Consider the following 16,159-nt stretch of genomic DNA (forward strand, 5'->3'; position numbering starts at 1 on the left):
TTTTTCCTTTTTATTTCTGCAGGGATTTTATAAATTTGAAGAGCAAAGCAGGGTTGAGAGTGAGTGCCCGGCTCTGAATACACACTCACGAGCATCATGCATGCAGGTACTGGATGACACAGGAGGTGGAGCACAGGTCCCCTTTCTAATGAGCATGTTTCTTTCATGTTATGTTGAAAAAATAAACTTGCCCCACAGTGTCTTTAAGAAGTTGAATGTAAGATGTATTTAAAGTACAAAACAGCAATGTTGGTTGTTAGCATTGATGTGAAAAGTGCATGAAGATATCAGGGAARGGCTTGTGCTGTTCTAGCACTGTAATGCCATAGCAGAAGAACACATCACCCATGCTTTAAGATCTTGCATCAGGAAATATATTCTAACTGCGTTTTCCAAGACTGCATGGATGTGGTTTTGCCCTGATAATTTCTAAGGCCATATTGCTATGTAGATCGCACTTGTGTTTTAAAAAATTATATGAGAAGGCTTTAATCCATCTGTGGTAATTCATCCTCAGWAGTCACCCTTTTATATTTTCACTAWTTTTTTTTTAAACTTAARGRTTTTTTATTTCTTACCAGAATCAGTATCAAGACTTTGGGAATGGGCTGTAACTGTTAGTTCCTTTCTTGCCCTCACTTCCAGTTAGTGTAATTTGTTGTGATCACACTTTCTGGAGCTGATAAAAAATTCCCATGTACTGCTACTTTTACCATCACCATTATGCATTGATTTTGTAGGTCTCTGCCATTTAAGCTGCCTTTTTATAAYGAGCAAAAAGGAAATAGTCAGCCCTGCACTGAAACAGTCAGTCCTGCAGGATTGTTTGGAGCACTTGCGTGGGTGCCTTGAAGGGCTGGTTCTCCTGCCTGTGCAGGAGCTTTCAGAGGCACCTTCCAGCCTAACCCCTGAAACATGTACCACCTAAAATCAGCTCTGGGCTGATTGGTGCATCTTGTACCACCTAAAATCAGCTCTGGGCTGATTGGTGCATCTTGTACCACCTAAAATCAGCTCTGGGCTGATGGGTGCTTCCTGTACCACCTAAAATCAGCTCTGAGCTGATCGGTGCTTATTGTACCACCTAAAATCATCTCTGAGCCACCCCTGGGTGGTGCTTCCTGGGGTAAAGGTGTGTGAGGGACATGAATCCAATGGATTCTGCTGTCAAGGGCTGGCAGCCTGTCACCCTGAAAGCAGCAGATCTTTGCTCCCCCTGCTTCCCTGCAGGTGTCCAGGGCTYGGTGCTCCTGTCTGTGCACAGGTTTTGGTGCATACAGGGCAGAGGYRGAGAGGAGGCAGYRGTGCTGCAGTGGGCACAGGGATTCCTGTTCTCAGAGCCATTTGTTCCATGGGCAGTTCTTTCCTCCTGCGCTGCTGGGAGGAGGGGGTTAGAGCATGAAGTCTCAGCTGCACGGGCACCTCTGCGSTGTGGCTGCGGGGCTTTGCAGGCTCCTGTGTCCCACGGTTCTGATAACTGTTGTGTTTTTCTTTGTCCACCTTTTCTGTGCAGATGGATGATGTGATTGATGACATTATTAGTTTGGAGTCCAGTTATAATGAAGAAATCCTCGGCTTGGTGGACCCAGCCCTGCAGATGGCAAATACGGTACAAAGCTCCTTTCCTTTTGATTTCCCTGTTAATTCTGATTGTCTTTCCTGGAGAGGAAGCAAAACTGCAGCAGGACTTTTCTTCCTTGCAATTAAGTAGTTACTGCATTGTTCCAAAGAGTGGAATTAGTTTTCCTTTGAAGAGCTTAAGGTAATGCAGTTGTAATGAAAAACATGAATTTGAAAATACGAGCTGGAGTCAGGGTGAGAGAATACAAAGGACAATTTTGCTTTTCGTATTTCCGAGTTAGTGGTGAGAGGATTGCAACAGAGGAGTAAACTGCTACCAGGAGTAGCTCATGTACACTAATAGTAAAGATTGCCATGGACTTTATGCTTGGCTTCAGAAAAGAAGGAACCTCTGGCATCCCAAATTCCTAAATGTTGTCATATTCAAGTAAGAAATTGTGTGCCATGTGTTAGCATCCCTATCCAGAGATACTCCGTTATCTGTAACATCACAGCTTCAGCTCAGCCTGATTTCAGCTGGGGAGAAGGCCCCAGCTAGATGACAGCAAAGATGGTACAGAACTTAAAAAGCCATCTGCAAAACAAACAAAAGGGGAGGGAATAAAGAAGGTTGAAAAGTAAACAAGGCAGGGGACGTGGGAAGTCTGTGATAAAAGCCAAGAACAGAGGTGCAGAAAGCACTGAGGGAAGGCACAGGTTTCCTCAAGTGGCTCTTTTRGTTTGGTTCACATTGCTTTGAGAATTAATATAATCATACTTCTGGCATAATCTGATTTTGATCTTCTGTGGAGGGTGGCTCCAGTGAATTTTTTRCCTTAGGCTTAAGTGCTGTTAGATCTGGTTGAGTAGATGTCTGCCAGTGCTGGCGTCTGTTTTATCTGGTGCCAAAATTTGCAGCTTACCACAGAGCATCGATTTTTGTGGCATAGGTTTACATTTGCTGACAGGAGTTGTCTGATGTCATGTTAACCTCGTCCTGTGCTCCCACAGATTCCCACAGCCCTCTCAGAGACGTGGTGGATGACGCAGGAAGCGGCCCACCAGCTTTCCTTTCTAAATAGTGCCCTTTGAGTACACAGGGAAATAGCTGCACAGTCCTGCTGGAGAGAATAAATTTTTCCTTTAATCTAGGATGACTTGCAAAGTGCAGCTGTCCTGGAATTTGAGAGGATACCTCAACAAACTATCAAAAGATAGCTTTGAAAAAGTTCATCTATTTTGCAATTTTTTTTCTCTTTGATGGAGGAATGATATTTTTCTGGAGTCCTTTCTCTGAAGTTCCATTGGATTGGGACCCATTAATTTAGAAGGGTCTCAGATATCTTTATGCTTTTCTTCTTTTCTCATTTCACAGGGACCCCAGCTCTCTGATTCCAGACAGGGACAGAATGTTACTCTGCACTCTTTTGGTGCAAGGAGTCCCTGTAGATGATGCTCAGGGTAGTCCTTATCCCTCCTGTGCTTTGCTGTGCTTGCTGTGTAGCAAAAAAACTTGTGAAGACTGCCTGATTCATATTTAATGTGGATTTCAGAATTTTCCCACTCTGTTTGTGGCAAAGTCTGAAAAATAAGGATATCAGACACTGAAATTAAGGCTTCTTTACTAATGCAGTTAAATAACTCAAGGGAAAAAGCATATTTCAGTCTCTGAGTCAACCTGATACCAGTTCTGAAGAGATGGAAATTGAACATGTTTCTCAACAATTGGTTTAGGGAAAAAAAATGAGCCAGACACTTTTCTTTTGGGGCAGRACTTAGCTCTTAAAGCACACAACATTTTATTAATAAGGAATTAATGCCTACAGACTGAGCTAAGTYGAGGTGGGAGAAATGAAGAGAGGAAATGGTTTCTGAAGAGACACAACCTATAAATAGCTGTGCTCAGACTGTGACAAAGGCAGTTGTTGTTCCATAACCCACAAAGAACAAAAGGACCAGTTTGTTACAGTTGGTAACATTACTTAATTGATAAGCAAAATCAGAGATTTCTGTGCAATCAGAGATTTTTAGAGGAAGCTAAGGGAGTTTCCAAGTACCTTGAATTGAAAATGGCCCATTGCAATCAACTGCTTGTGTGGAGTGTTTGTCAGCTTTGATATTTGGTGGAATAATACCTGTGGTGGAAAGCATCACAAAATGGTCACTAGTTTATAAAAAMGGTTTTCTGCCTAGATGTGACCTGGTAATTGAATTAATGAGTACTGTCTAAAGTGCTCTTATGGAAATGACAGTTAATTCATCCAACTGTTCAACTCTGGCCAGAGCCTGGCATGGAAAGCTCCATGAATAGGTGCAGCTCCAYTTCTAAATGTGTCTTTCTTGGAATTCAAACTCTACAGTAGAGAAGTTGTGTTACAGGGACTGCTGCTGGGTGTTCTTGTAGGTCAGGGAACATCACAATCCGTAGTGGGCTGCACAATCTGGGGTGCAGAATCCATCCCAGTGTGTACTGGTGCCTTAGAAACAGCCTCGCTGATCACACAGCTGATGTCTCAGTGATTTTAGACAGAATGTGGGTGCTTGTTTTGTTGGAGTAGTGGAGGAGAAATTAAAGCCTCAGACTCCTATGAATGTACACTATGATGAATCTGCAGTCATAATTACCATATTTCGAATTTCTGTTATATAAAAGCCATTATTAGAAAAAAAAAAAGCAGATGCAAAGTGATAGGAAGATTGAAATCTGTTTTACTTGGTGTGTTTGTGCAATTTGTGATGCCAAGACCTTGAAATATGAAATYTCACAAGTGAGAGCATTTTCAACCATGCTGTTTGAATGAAGATAATGTGCTAAACCTGGCATAAGCCACTCTTCCTTCATTTACTTTTTGGAAGAGTAAAGGTGGATGATCTGGCTGATGCTGTACTTAAATTTTTTTCTCAGCCAGAAATAGCTAAGAAAGCTGTAAGGAAAACCATATTTAGGTTGGAAACATGCTAGAATTTGGAGAAGACAGGGAAGGAGCTTYCTTAGCTCCAGAAAATTCCACGTCTTTTGAAACTCCATCTTCCCTATGAAATGGCTTTGGAAGCTTTGATGTTTTCCCATCTTGTACTTGAGGATGGTGGTGAAAGACTCAACTGTCTTAGAGCTGAAATGTTTGCAAACAATTACAATTGCAATTTTTCCCAGTTTCTTCCCATAAGAAACCCAATTCTAATTTCAACTGATTTCCAATTTGAAATWAATGCCCAGTTGTCACTGCAATGGGTGCATAATAAATCCCTTTTAGGTTTTTTTTCTGCCCTGTTTAAGTCTAGTGGCTGCTTTTGTGTGCTCACCACACTGCTGTCTTCTGCATCTCAAACCAGTGCTCTCAGCAGAGGGGTCCTGCCACCTTTCCCAGTTCCCTAAACCCTGAACTAGTGATTACTGGTGTTACCTTAGTCAATTGATTTTWTTCCTCTGGGACCTGTTACATAATTGTGAGCTGAGGATGTGCCTCAATTTTAACCTATCTTTAACTGCAGGTGTTTTATGTGAGATGACCAGGAGTGTTGCATGAACTTAATGTTTTCATTTGAAAAGAATTATATAAGTTAGTCCCAAAGCTGTGAACTGCAGCYACCCTGGAGAAGAGACCTCTCAGAGATTCACACTGAGCATGGACCATCTGTAGGAAAACTTTACAAGTGAAGCTTTGACCTGTGGAGTTTGGATGCTGGGGAACRAAGAAAGAAGCTGATCAGTCTCTTTGCTCATGGATCCCTGATTTAAGTGGAGATTGCATCTCCCCCCCATGTGAATTGCCCTGATAAGCATTCCTGTGCACAGCCTTTAGCAGCCATGCACATGTGCACATTCAGCAGTTGCTGCCTGCCTTTGCTGTCCCCTTTGTGGTCACTGCTCATGCTGCTCCTGGTTGTTGATGTGGAAATCTGGTGCAGTGTTTGACACCTTTGGGGGAAAAAAATCAAAACTGTTGTAACAATCAKGGTCCATCTTGCAGTAAGGAAACCAGCTCGGTGACTTTAACTGTTCCTCCACGTTTGGTTACAATCTGGATGCTTTACCCAGGCTTTGAGATGCCACTTCGTAGCTTTCAAACAAAAAAATATTATTTTTTTTTAATTCCCTGAAATTTCTAATTAGATTGCACATGTCTGATTATGAACTTCAGGTCCTTGGGCTGCTAACAAGGTCTTTATGCTCTCCCCATGCTTAGGAGCATGAATAGGTCGAGCACATCCAGCTCAGAAAGGTGTGTGAGGCTCTGCTGTGCCGGTGTCATGGATGCATTTGGGAGACCCAAAGAGACAAGGGTCACCCTTGTAGGGCAGTGAGATTGAGTGGTTACCCTGACAATGTGGGAAGATCTCAACCAGGATAGCTGGCACTGAGCAGCATCATTAGATGTCTTGGTTGAGAATTCAGTTACATTTTTTTCTCTGTCTTAAAGTTTGAGTCAGGAGATTTTGGTTTTSTTGTTGGCCAYTGTCTGTTCTCAACAGGTATCAGCRTGGCTTCTAGCTGGTGGTACTTTACATATCAACTTCTATTTCATCTGCTTCCATATGGCAGAGAAATTTTCTTAGGTCCCAGTCTGGCAAGGCCCATCAGTAGGAGTTTAATAATCCTGGCTGTGACTCAGTGCATTGTATTCACCAGCATTATTTACATGGCTGTAAAGTTAATCCTTACACTAATCTCTGCAGGATCAGTGTCTTGGAGGGGTTGGTTTTCATTGCAGCAGTGATGATAAGAAGCAYTGCCACTCAGATAAGATATCAGAGTGTTTTGTACCTGTCTTTTCAAAAMCAAATAAGAGATGGGTAAAATAATCCACTCAGGATAATTGTAAGCTTCTTTAAATATGTTTCAATATAAAGGAATAGCTTTGATAGGTCTTGTTGAAATGTTGTCCTATTTCTGTATAAATCTACTTGCTTAAATACCTAAACAAACACAGCAGAGTGAACAAGTAATTGAGGAAACTTACTGTAAAAATAATCTTCCTCCTACTGGCGTGCGTTCTTGTTATGTAAGGCGAAAAACAAAGTAAACTGAAATGTTTTCTGTGTAGGTAGCTTTCAAATCACATGAAAAATGTGATTAATTAATACAGTGTTCTTCCTCCAGCATGTGACAACTTGCAAAGTACTTCCACTCACGTATCCCTGGGAGAGTTCTGGAGGCTCTTTTAGAAATGAGAGAAGTTTTGGGGACATAGATATAATAGTTTTAATGAAAAAYAAGGAGCAACAGTGCAGCAATATCATCAACATTTTATCTTTTCTATTACCTCTTAATATTTTAAGCCTGCACATTTTTGAGGAGAGAGAACAGAATTTTCCCAATGTAGATATTTTATCCTCATGCCCATGCATTTCTGTGAATTTTGCTGACCTTCTCGCACGCTGTTTGCACATTGAAGAGTGCACAGATTTCTGTGCTTCTGACTCTCTTCTTCTGTACAAAGACATTCATAAAGGCAAACCAAATGATCCTTTTCCTTGTTTATCTTTTCCAGCTGCCTGTGTCTGGCAATTTGATTGACCTTTATGGCAACCAAAGCATGCCTCCTCCAGGACTAAACATCAGCAACTCATGTCCAGCTAAYCTTCCTAATATAAAAAGGGAGCTCACAGGTAAATACATCTAAAATACCACCTTGGAGTTAACAGTATAATGATTTTGAATTCAGGTGATACCAGACTTAATTTCTGTTATGAGAAAGAACATATGGATGAACAGTTACTTTTAGSTTGTGTGGGAATGTGTGTGTTCACTGTCACAAGTTCAGATATGAAAATGTTGTTTCCAGGAAGATTTCATGCATCTCTTCCTCTTCCAGAGCTGTTTTCTAGTTTGGGCTTCCTGTTTACTCTATCAACACCAAACTTTAAAAACTTCCCATCTGGAGTCTCTGTGGGATTAATCTCAAGGAATGWTACACATTGGGGCTTTACTTCAGTAGGGGAGGGAAGTAATGAACAAATAACCTATTACAGTGTGAAATCTGGACATGCAAATCCTTGAAAATACAAAATTAGGCACTTGGGGGGTTGGAATTCATTGATCTTTAAGGTCCCTTCCCACCCAAGTCGTTCTGTGAATATGCATCACTAAATTAAGATGAAAATGAAGTGTTCCTTAATTTTTTTATGCCAGTTCCTGCAGCAGTGCTCTGAACTGTGGGAGGCAGGGGCAGGAGAGTGGGACACTAAAAGCCTCTCTCAAGCACATGTGTACAGAAGTGAGATAGTTTGGAGCAAATAATAAGTTTCATATTCTCAARCATGCTTTATTTCTGCTCACTTGAAAGGATATAACCACAAACAGGGTAGATATACAAGGTAAGGTTGTCTGTAGGCTGAACAAATGGAGATCCACTCTAGAACCAATGAAAAAATCATATTAATGCCCAGAAATGCCTGTTCTTAAGCCCAACAGAGAGTCACTGACTCTGCAGTAGGGTAGGGGCCTGGTTTCTTTCTTGGCTCTCATCTTCCTGGGTTTCTGTTGTGAAAACTCACAGTCTGACTAAGTTGCAAAGCAGGTTCTGGGCAGGAATTAGTTTAAGCAGAGCAGTTTTAATGAGCCAGGAGGAAATGCCACCTCTGTGAGCCGGCAGATATTTGTGTGTGCAGGACTGCGCAGAATTTGAGCTCAGCACCAAAAGAAGACAGAGCACACAATGAACTCTGGCTGCTAGAAAAAGCAAAGTTTGTACAGAGATAGAACTGGGTGGAAGGGAGGAGAGCTGTTCCAAGTCCTGCATTACAGGCAGTTTCATTTTCCCAAGAACAGAAAGCTCCAGGGGCTGTGGGCAGCAAACTCAACCCAACCTGGATGTGCAGGCTGGTAGATTTGCTGCACGTGGTTGTGTTGGACTTCAGGCCAAGAACGCAGAAAGAGAGGGGAAATTGTGAGTGAAGTGGTCTTATGGAAGTCCCCAATGCATCAAAATAGAAAAGGGGTAGAACAAAGATAAAATACTTAAAATTGTTTGAGAAACTTWAGGTCAAATGAGAACTGAAAAGAATAAATTTATTTGTGGAACTGCCCAGACTACTGCATGATTAAATTAATAATTAGTTAATAATTATAGAATATAATAGCATTAATAATGTAATAATAAATAGTAGGTAATAAATGTGTGGAGCAAGGTGAAGATCAGTTCTGAGTTGAGGACAYACATTCTGTGCAGCATGGCTGCCATTACTTTTTGCTTTTCCCCAAAGCAAGAACCATTGTTTTCCAAATTTACTGCTAAGAAAGGTGTTGAATTCTTTCACCCTTTTCTCAAATAACAGGAACACTTAGTGTAGCTGGAAAATACACTATTTTTACCACATCCCTGAAGTTATCCCTCGAGTGTTGCAGTGATGTGTGTGCACATGCCACAGAAGGATGTCACCTTAAATTGGGCGAGCAGAGCCTCTGACTCCTGCCTGTGTCACATCCTGAGCAGTCAGTAATGYCATAAACATGCTGCTCCCCTGGTTCAGCTACCCTGGGACACATGTGCACACGTAGGAGAAGGTGTGTTGGATTTCAGCACTTTGTTGTCCTCAAATACCTTGCTGAGTCAGGGCCCCCGTGGGAAACATTCCCGACGTGGAATTCACTCTGGGAAATGTGGGAAGAGACATTCCCCAGGTGCACAGGCAAAGCTCTGTCCCACTGCTGTGTTTTGGCATCCACAGGCCCTTCTTGCTCCTTGGAACRGGGGTGATAAGTGGTGTGAAATACTCATCGGGCTTCCTGTGCTGATATTTCGCAGGCTGAAAGGTTGTGATTGAATTATTTTAATTCTAATTACTTCATTCACATGCACAGCATGTATTTTTCCTACAGAGTCKGAAGCGAGAGCCTTGGCTAAGGAGAGGCAAAAGAAAGACAATCACAACTTGAGTAAGTTTTCGTTCCTTGCATTTTGCACCACTTTTTGGACTGATTTCGGGCATTATGTGCTCAAATACTGATGTTTTAAATCTGTATGTTGTATATAAAGCACTAGATCATTGTGTCATGCCCATAGATTAAATATCGCAAATTTTTGTGAAACGTGTACTTAAATCTAATACTGAATTTTAACTCTTATTTGAATTTTTTTTCAATAAACCAAGTGAGCAAGTGGTTATCAATGGAATTGCTGGGAGCAATATGTGACCCAGTTGCTTTTAACAAATCTATCGTGCACAATTTTGGTTTTTTTTAATTTCAGTTTATTTTTTATGTTCGATATGTGGTCAGTTTGTTACTTTAAACAGCAGTGTGGGTCCTCGGTGTGGCAATTTTTTAACTCCCATTTTTTGAAGGGAACTCATATTTCCAAATTAGAAAAAAAAACCATTGTAAAATAATGAGCATCTTATGACTTAAAGGATCCATAACCTAACTTTTTATTCTTTGTAGTAGTGGAAAAAAGGAACTGTTTCAATTTCTTGAGCTATTCAGAAGCCTTTTCCATAGCATGAAAAAGCAATACAGGAAAATTAGAATTTGAATTTGACTTTTGGATCATCAGAGTATTGCTCATGGAAGAGTACTTTAAAAAAGAGAATGTGCCTTTTGTCCCGTGTTTTGTCTTGGGATTTCCTTGAGCATCTAAATATGTCTCTGATTTTGTCTGTGATACTTCTCTCTAGAGAAATGTTTGATTCTCAGTCATTCTGAATTTTAGTCTTAGTTAAAGTCTGTACCTTCAGTTGTCTCAATTTACAGTGTAGACAGAATTTCTGTCTTGGTGTGTCTGTGTGTAGGAGAGCAAAATGAATTATCTCTGGATTTTAAGCTTCAGGCAAACAATTCAGTAGTGCTTAAAAAAATCTTTGATGAAACACTTAATAAGTTGTAATTAGGTGTGAATATGACTTGTAACATTTGTGCTGTTTTTCCTCAAGTTGAACGAAGAAGAAGATTTAATATTAACGATCGTATAAAAGAACTGGGCACCTTGATACCCAAGTCAAATGACCCGTAAGTACAACATGCMCAGGGAGACTGTGGGAGGGAGGAGGTAAAAAAATCCTAGGGGAAAACAAGAACTTTTAAAAAAATCCTGTATTTTTTTCTTGCTCTGAGGACTCTGTGACAGTAGAAATGCTTGAAAGTTCTGTTATATTTTTTTAAGGTTTTTTTTGTTTATTTTTCCCCTTTTGGAACTTGTTGTGTTTATATAAATTTGATGATTTTTATCACAAAGCTGGGGTCGGTGSTGGGAGTGACTGACTGCCTTAGCAGAGGCAGAGTTGTGATGATGGGAAACTTTACCCTGGCCTGGCTGCTTGGATGGTTGCATGTCTTGCTAAATGATTCCTTTAATTAATCAGATGGTGCAGCTTGACAAGACAGAACTGGTCCCTCTTTCAGTGAAAACWGAGCATGGTTTATCTGGGAAGCCATCACATTCCCCTTCCCTCCAAGGGAAAAAAAGAAGGAAAATGTAGATACTAACTGTGTGCCCGTTCACTGATAATTAGCTAGTGTTTGTTGYAATTTCCCAGATGTTCTTTATGATAATTCTGCAGTGATTTTACTGCTTTTAGCTTGTRTTTACACTTTCCCAGTGCTGATTCAGTAGCAAGGAGTTTGAAAGTCCACTTAAATTTGAATGCCCCGTGATACTTTTGCGGTGATTTTCCAGTATTTTAAGGCAGTTGCTCATGGAGCAACTCCACAGCCACTGGGCAGAGAGGCTCTGCAGCCTCTTCCAAGGCCAGCAGGACAATATCTCCCATCCTCAACCTACAGGACAGGTGGATCTGTGCTCTGACAGTTTGTATTAAGATGATTTTTGCTTTTTTAGAGAGAGTAAGATGATGTGAGTATCGATGATGCAGCAGCCTCTCTCTCTGAAGCGAACRTGCTTCCCAAGGCCTGTGCTCCAGCCCCCTCTAGTGCGCTGCAAATGCCTTCTGTATCCATAAACCTGAATAAATAATAGCTGGGTGTTCTGTGTGAGGGGTCATCACAGCTACAGGAGTGAAGGGAACATCTGTGAAACAATCCTCACCTTGTCGTTTTGTGCTGCTCCCGCAGGGACATGCGCTGGAACAAGGGAACGATTCTGAAGGCGTCGGTGGATTACATCCGCAAGCTGCAGCGCGAGCAGCAGCGCACCAAGGAGCTGGAGAACAGGCAGAAGAAGCTGGAACATGCCAACAGRCACCTGCTGCTCAGAATACAGGTTTGCTGAGATGGGAGCTGCAAATGCTCTTGGTGTGATTGCAAACAGTGGTGACTTGTGGGGTGTGGGTTACGAACCGCTGTTTAAATTAACAGTGGCCAGTGTTGAGATGTCTGCAGCGATTTTTCCAAAAAAGACAGAGATACCTTAGCTAAAAAAAAAAAGAAAATAGAATCCTAACACTCTAGTAAAAACACTTATGAGTGGTCTGTTTTTATTCTACCGTGGCCAACTCCAGTTCCAAACCACACCATTAAAAACATTCATAATACATTCTTCTGTTTGCCAGCCTTAAGGAGTTGGGACTTCATGTATCATGTATTTGTTGGTAATCGTGAAATTAAGTTCAGCTGTTGGGAGCAGTCCCAGCTCCTTGAAGTCTGTGGGACTGTGCAACAGTTCTCCTCAGAACTGAAAAGCAGTAGGTGGCATGAATATGTTTTCTCTGTGGGTTGTYGCCTTGTTAGATTCACCCAGGTTCCCAGTGTTCTGATCTACAGATTTAAGGGTGAAAATGCCGTGTCTCTTAACTAATTCATCAATTTGCCTTCACCTCAAGTGAATAGGAAACTTTAACCTTGAAGCCAAAACAGGTTTTTTTTCTGGATAGCCACCCCTATCCATGGAAGGGTAATTAGTGTATTAGGACTGGGTGTAAGAACACCTAAGGTGGAGACAGTGAGAWCTCAGCTATCCTCGTGTGCTGCCCCCCTGCAGCACCAACAGCTGAGCTCTGCATGCAGCTGCAGCCTGCCAGGAGATCCCTCAACAGCCCAGATAATCCACCGAGGAGATAATGAAGCTGCAAATACCTGAGAGTCAAGTGTGGAAGTAAACAGCTTTAAAATAGCACAGGCTGGGCTGAGCTTCAGCGCAGGTTTTGTACTTGGTTGAGCAATCTGCTGCTAGAATGAGATGATAAAAGCACAAAACCCTTTTGCAGAGYGACACCAAGCAGTGGTGTTTCAAAGCTAAGTGAGAGCACTTTTTAAACATCTTTCATCTTGCTGTGTATTATCCATCTGCTCTGGCTGCTTCAATCAWAACACAGTAAAACCCAGACCCTTGAATAACAGGCAATACATGTGGCAGCAAATAGCCTCAAGTGTGTATTTTCCCTTTTTGTGTTGAGTCTGATTAAGCATGGAGTAAGGAACTCCTGATTCTGGCTCGTTAGCTGATGGAAGAAGTGCTTGCTCATTCCACCTTCTCTTATCTTGCAGTGTGCCATTACAAGCTTAGCCTGAAAATGATGGAAAAGGCTRTTAATCAGGAATATCCAGGAACAGCACAATCACAACAGTGCCTGTGATTGCCTAATATAATGCGGAAGTAGAAACAAAACATCTCTTTTACTGATGTAATTCTGTGAGGGCATTTAAGTGAATTCTTCCATTATCTGTCTTCAGTCAAGTGCATCTGTGTGATTAAATGTGAAGGTGGAATTTAAACTTTTCATGGAAATTTGAAGAATCCTGGCTCTATGCGAAGTCTGAGGCCTTCCTGTGACTTCCTTGTGATTTTTCAGTGCAGGAATAGTGTTGTTGCTCAGTTTTGATTGACCTCTTCCAGCTGTACCAGACTGGTAGAGTGAGAAATGTCCCCTCCAGTGTCTCAGCAGGGATTGACAAGGATCACGCAGACATGCTGCACCTTCACATAAGACTTTTTAAAAAGTTCTAAACACATGCTTCTGCCGTTTCACTTTTTCTTTCCTATTTTTAAATGTTTTCCTCACCCTACCTGATGCCAAACTTGCCTATCCTGGCACTGGTTTGAGAAGAAGCCCGAGGGGAACACGTCTGTGCTGCAGGGTGCTGGGTCTTGGCTGTGGTGTAGGTGCTGAGGAGGAGTGTGAAGGGTCTGTGTGGGGTGGTGTTCACCCACCACTGATGTTCAGGTGAAAATCTGCAGGGCTGGAGCGTGCAGGGTGCAAGCACTTGTCACTATGGGGAGGGAGGAAATGTCTACAGGAGGAGGAAACTGGAGGCTGCAGGACGAGCTTAAAATGACGGGTTTTGCTTTCGGGTTTTGTTTTAATTTGCCCTTTTATTCTCCTTTGCAGGAACTTGAGATGCAAGCCCGGGCCCATGGACTGTCCCTTGTCCCATCCACAGGCCTTTGCTCCCCTGACATGGTCAACAGGGTCATCAAACAGGAGCCTGTGCTGGACAACTGCACCCAAGACATGATGCCACACCACACAGACCTGTCCTGCACCACCACCCTGGACCTCACCGACGGCACCATCAGCTTCAGCGACAACCTGGGCAACGTGACAGARCCAGCTGGCACCTACAGCGTCCCTGCCAAGATGGGATCCAAACTGGAAGATATCCTGATGGACGATACCCTGTCCCCCGTGGGAGTGACTGACCCACTGCTCTCCTCCGTGTCTCCTGGGGCGTCAAAGACGAGTAGCAGGCGGAGCAGCGTGAGCATGGAGGACACTGACCATGCTTGTTAGCATCTGTTGGCACACCTTTCAGAAACTGCTTTGGTTCTTGATCAGTAGATGAAATAATTTACCTTTTGTAGAATTTTTTGATTTTTTTTTTTTTCCCCTCGTGCTTCATCAGTGTGTGTGCGTGTGTGTATATATTATATATATAGGATTTTTTTTAGAATTTTTGTGAAGAAACTTGTATATTCTATTTTAAAACTACCAATGCCTCCAAAATATTGTACAGCATATGTACAGAATCTGTGAACTGGATTCTCCAAGAACTTTGAACTGGTCAAATCTACTCAAAGCAATAGAATTACAGATGAAGAGTCTGTTTCTACTGGGGGGGAGGGGGCAATTGTAGGATTGTAAATGCAACCTATTTACTTGGAAACAAAATGTAAAGTTAAAGAATGTAAAGAAACAACGACAACAAAAAAAGTCCAATTTGTAATTGTATTAATTGAATAGTGCTGCCTTAAAGATACAGTGTCCCTCAAATGTTGGTCTTACATGACAAGTGTTTAGGGAAAATACCCACCCGACTTCACTCAGAAAACGAACTAAACCCGAGTGTTAAGACATCCTGATTGTGTTGATTGTGATATAAAATGCCGTTGCTGAAACTGCAGGGAGATGTGAGTGTCTCAGAGTGCTGGTTAATTTTACTCTGAGCTGATTTGGGTTTTCCTTTTGATCATGGTTCAAGTTTTTCCTCTTAAATTTTTTATTTTGTTTTGTGACACACATGGATGGCTTTGCCGACGGCAAACCAAGCAGGAGCACTGTAAGTTGGGATACACTCTTTGGACAAAAAAAAATKATGCATATTATCAGCTGGGCACATTATGTTGTACATATCTAATTGGCTTTATTTTTTTTTTAAATTGCATTGTACAGTTTCTTTTGATTTGCATGGATTCCTTAGTTATCCTCAACTTTTTGTTTTAAATTTATTTGTATTTCATTTGTAAGATTTTTGCCTCTTAATATTGCAGCGATTTTTTGACATTTTTAAAACTCATTGGAAGTTTTCTGCGTTCTTTGTAAACACTTGAAAGGAAGCTTTTATGCAGGGTTCTGTGTTTTAAGAGAGATTTTGAGAATATTTTGTATATTACAGTCTCACTTTGAAAATGTTTTTAAACGCATTTAAGGTAGAGTAAAAATTTAGATTAGGTAATAAAACAACTCTGTAGAGAAAYTGAACTTACATATTTATTTTTAGTGATACAGAAAAAAAGTAGTAATATGCTTGGAAACATAACTATGTAGTTAATATACCCGTTAGAGCAATTTGTGTTCTATTTCAGCACTGGGGCTGATGTAAGAGAAAAAAAAAACAAAAAAAAAAGAGTAAATTACTGTATCTGCAAATAACTGTTACTTGATAACAATGTTATTAATTTTTAACATGCAACCATGTTGTAAAAGTAGTTCGGTGCATTATCTACTCAAGTGTAGTCCTATGCAATAACGGTAGTTTTCCTTGTATTATATCCAGCCTAGGTGTTCCTCGGAGGTGATGTGATGTTGCGAGCTAGACGGAGGGAATGGAGTTCTCCACGGCAGCCTACAGCTGACTGGCAGGCGTAGCTCGTTCAGAATGAAGTGCCTTAAACTCTAGTTGTAGTCTTCCTCGACTAGCACTGACTGAAGTGTGGCGTAGACTGAGCTTTAGGGTGGTGGTGTATAGGGCCTTGAGGTGTAGCATGGTGCCTACRGATAGAAAACCAGAGCTTCCCGTTCTCCTTTGTGCTACACTGGAAATATTCCACAGGATGAGTGCAGCAGTGAGTGCCTGAGCTTTCCAAGGAAACCTGGGGCTCAGCAGGGTTCAGAAAMCAAATGTGAACTGGGTAGGATGGAGTGGCCGGGGATGGCGATGGGAGATCCCGTGGCACTGCCCTCACTTGGACATGTCCCCAGGGAAGGGATCCTGTGTGCCCTGGTTGGTGTCACAGCTCCTGTGTGCCCAGCCTGGCACCTCCAGCAC

At 41.7% G+C, this 16,159-nt stretch overlaps 1 protein-coding gene across 12 annotated transcripts in view; it reads left to right on the forward strand.

Moving 5' to 3' along the window:
* MITF (melanocyte inducing transcription factor) overlaps positions 1-16,153 on the forward strand; it is a 107,149-nt gene extending 90,996 nt beyond the window's left edge. For 6 of the 12 annotated variants that reach the window (XM_057366379.1, XM_057366378.1, XM_057366385.1 and 3 more), the window contains 7 exons: positions 23-106; positions 1,514-1,609; positions 7,053-7,170; positions 9,365-9,439; positions 10,432-10,507; positions 11,570-11,717; positions 13,783-16,153. In XM_057366379.1, coding sequence (XP_057222362.1) covers positions 23-106; positions 1,514-1,609; positions 7,053-7,170; positions 9,365-9,439; positions 10,432-10,507; positions 11,570-11,717; positions 13,783-14,184 — 999 coding nt within the window. In that variant the 3' untranslated portion in view covers positions 14,185-16,153. The remainder of the gene's footprint in view (positions 1-22; positions 107-1,513; positions 1,610-7,052; positions 7,171-9,364; positions 9,440-10,431; positions 10,508-11,569; positions 11,718-13,782) is intronic. The other 6 variants (XM_057366380.1, XM_057366382.1, XM_057366388.1 and 3 more) reach the window with 3 other exon arrangements.
* Positions 16,154-16,159: the final 6 nt, after the last annotated feature.

This window comes from Malurus melanocephalus, unplaced genomic scaffold (genome assembly GCF_030028575.1).
Source record: "Malurus melanocephalus ecotype Western Australia unplaced genomic scaffold, MMel_1.1 scaffold_64, whole genome shotgun sequence".
NCBI lineage: Eukaryota > Metazoa > Chordata > Aves > Passeriformes > Maluridae > Malurus > Malurus melanocephalus.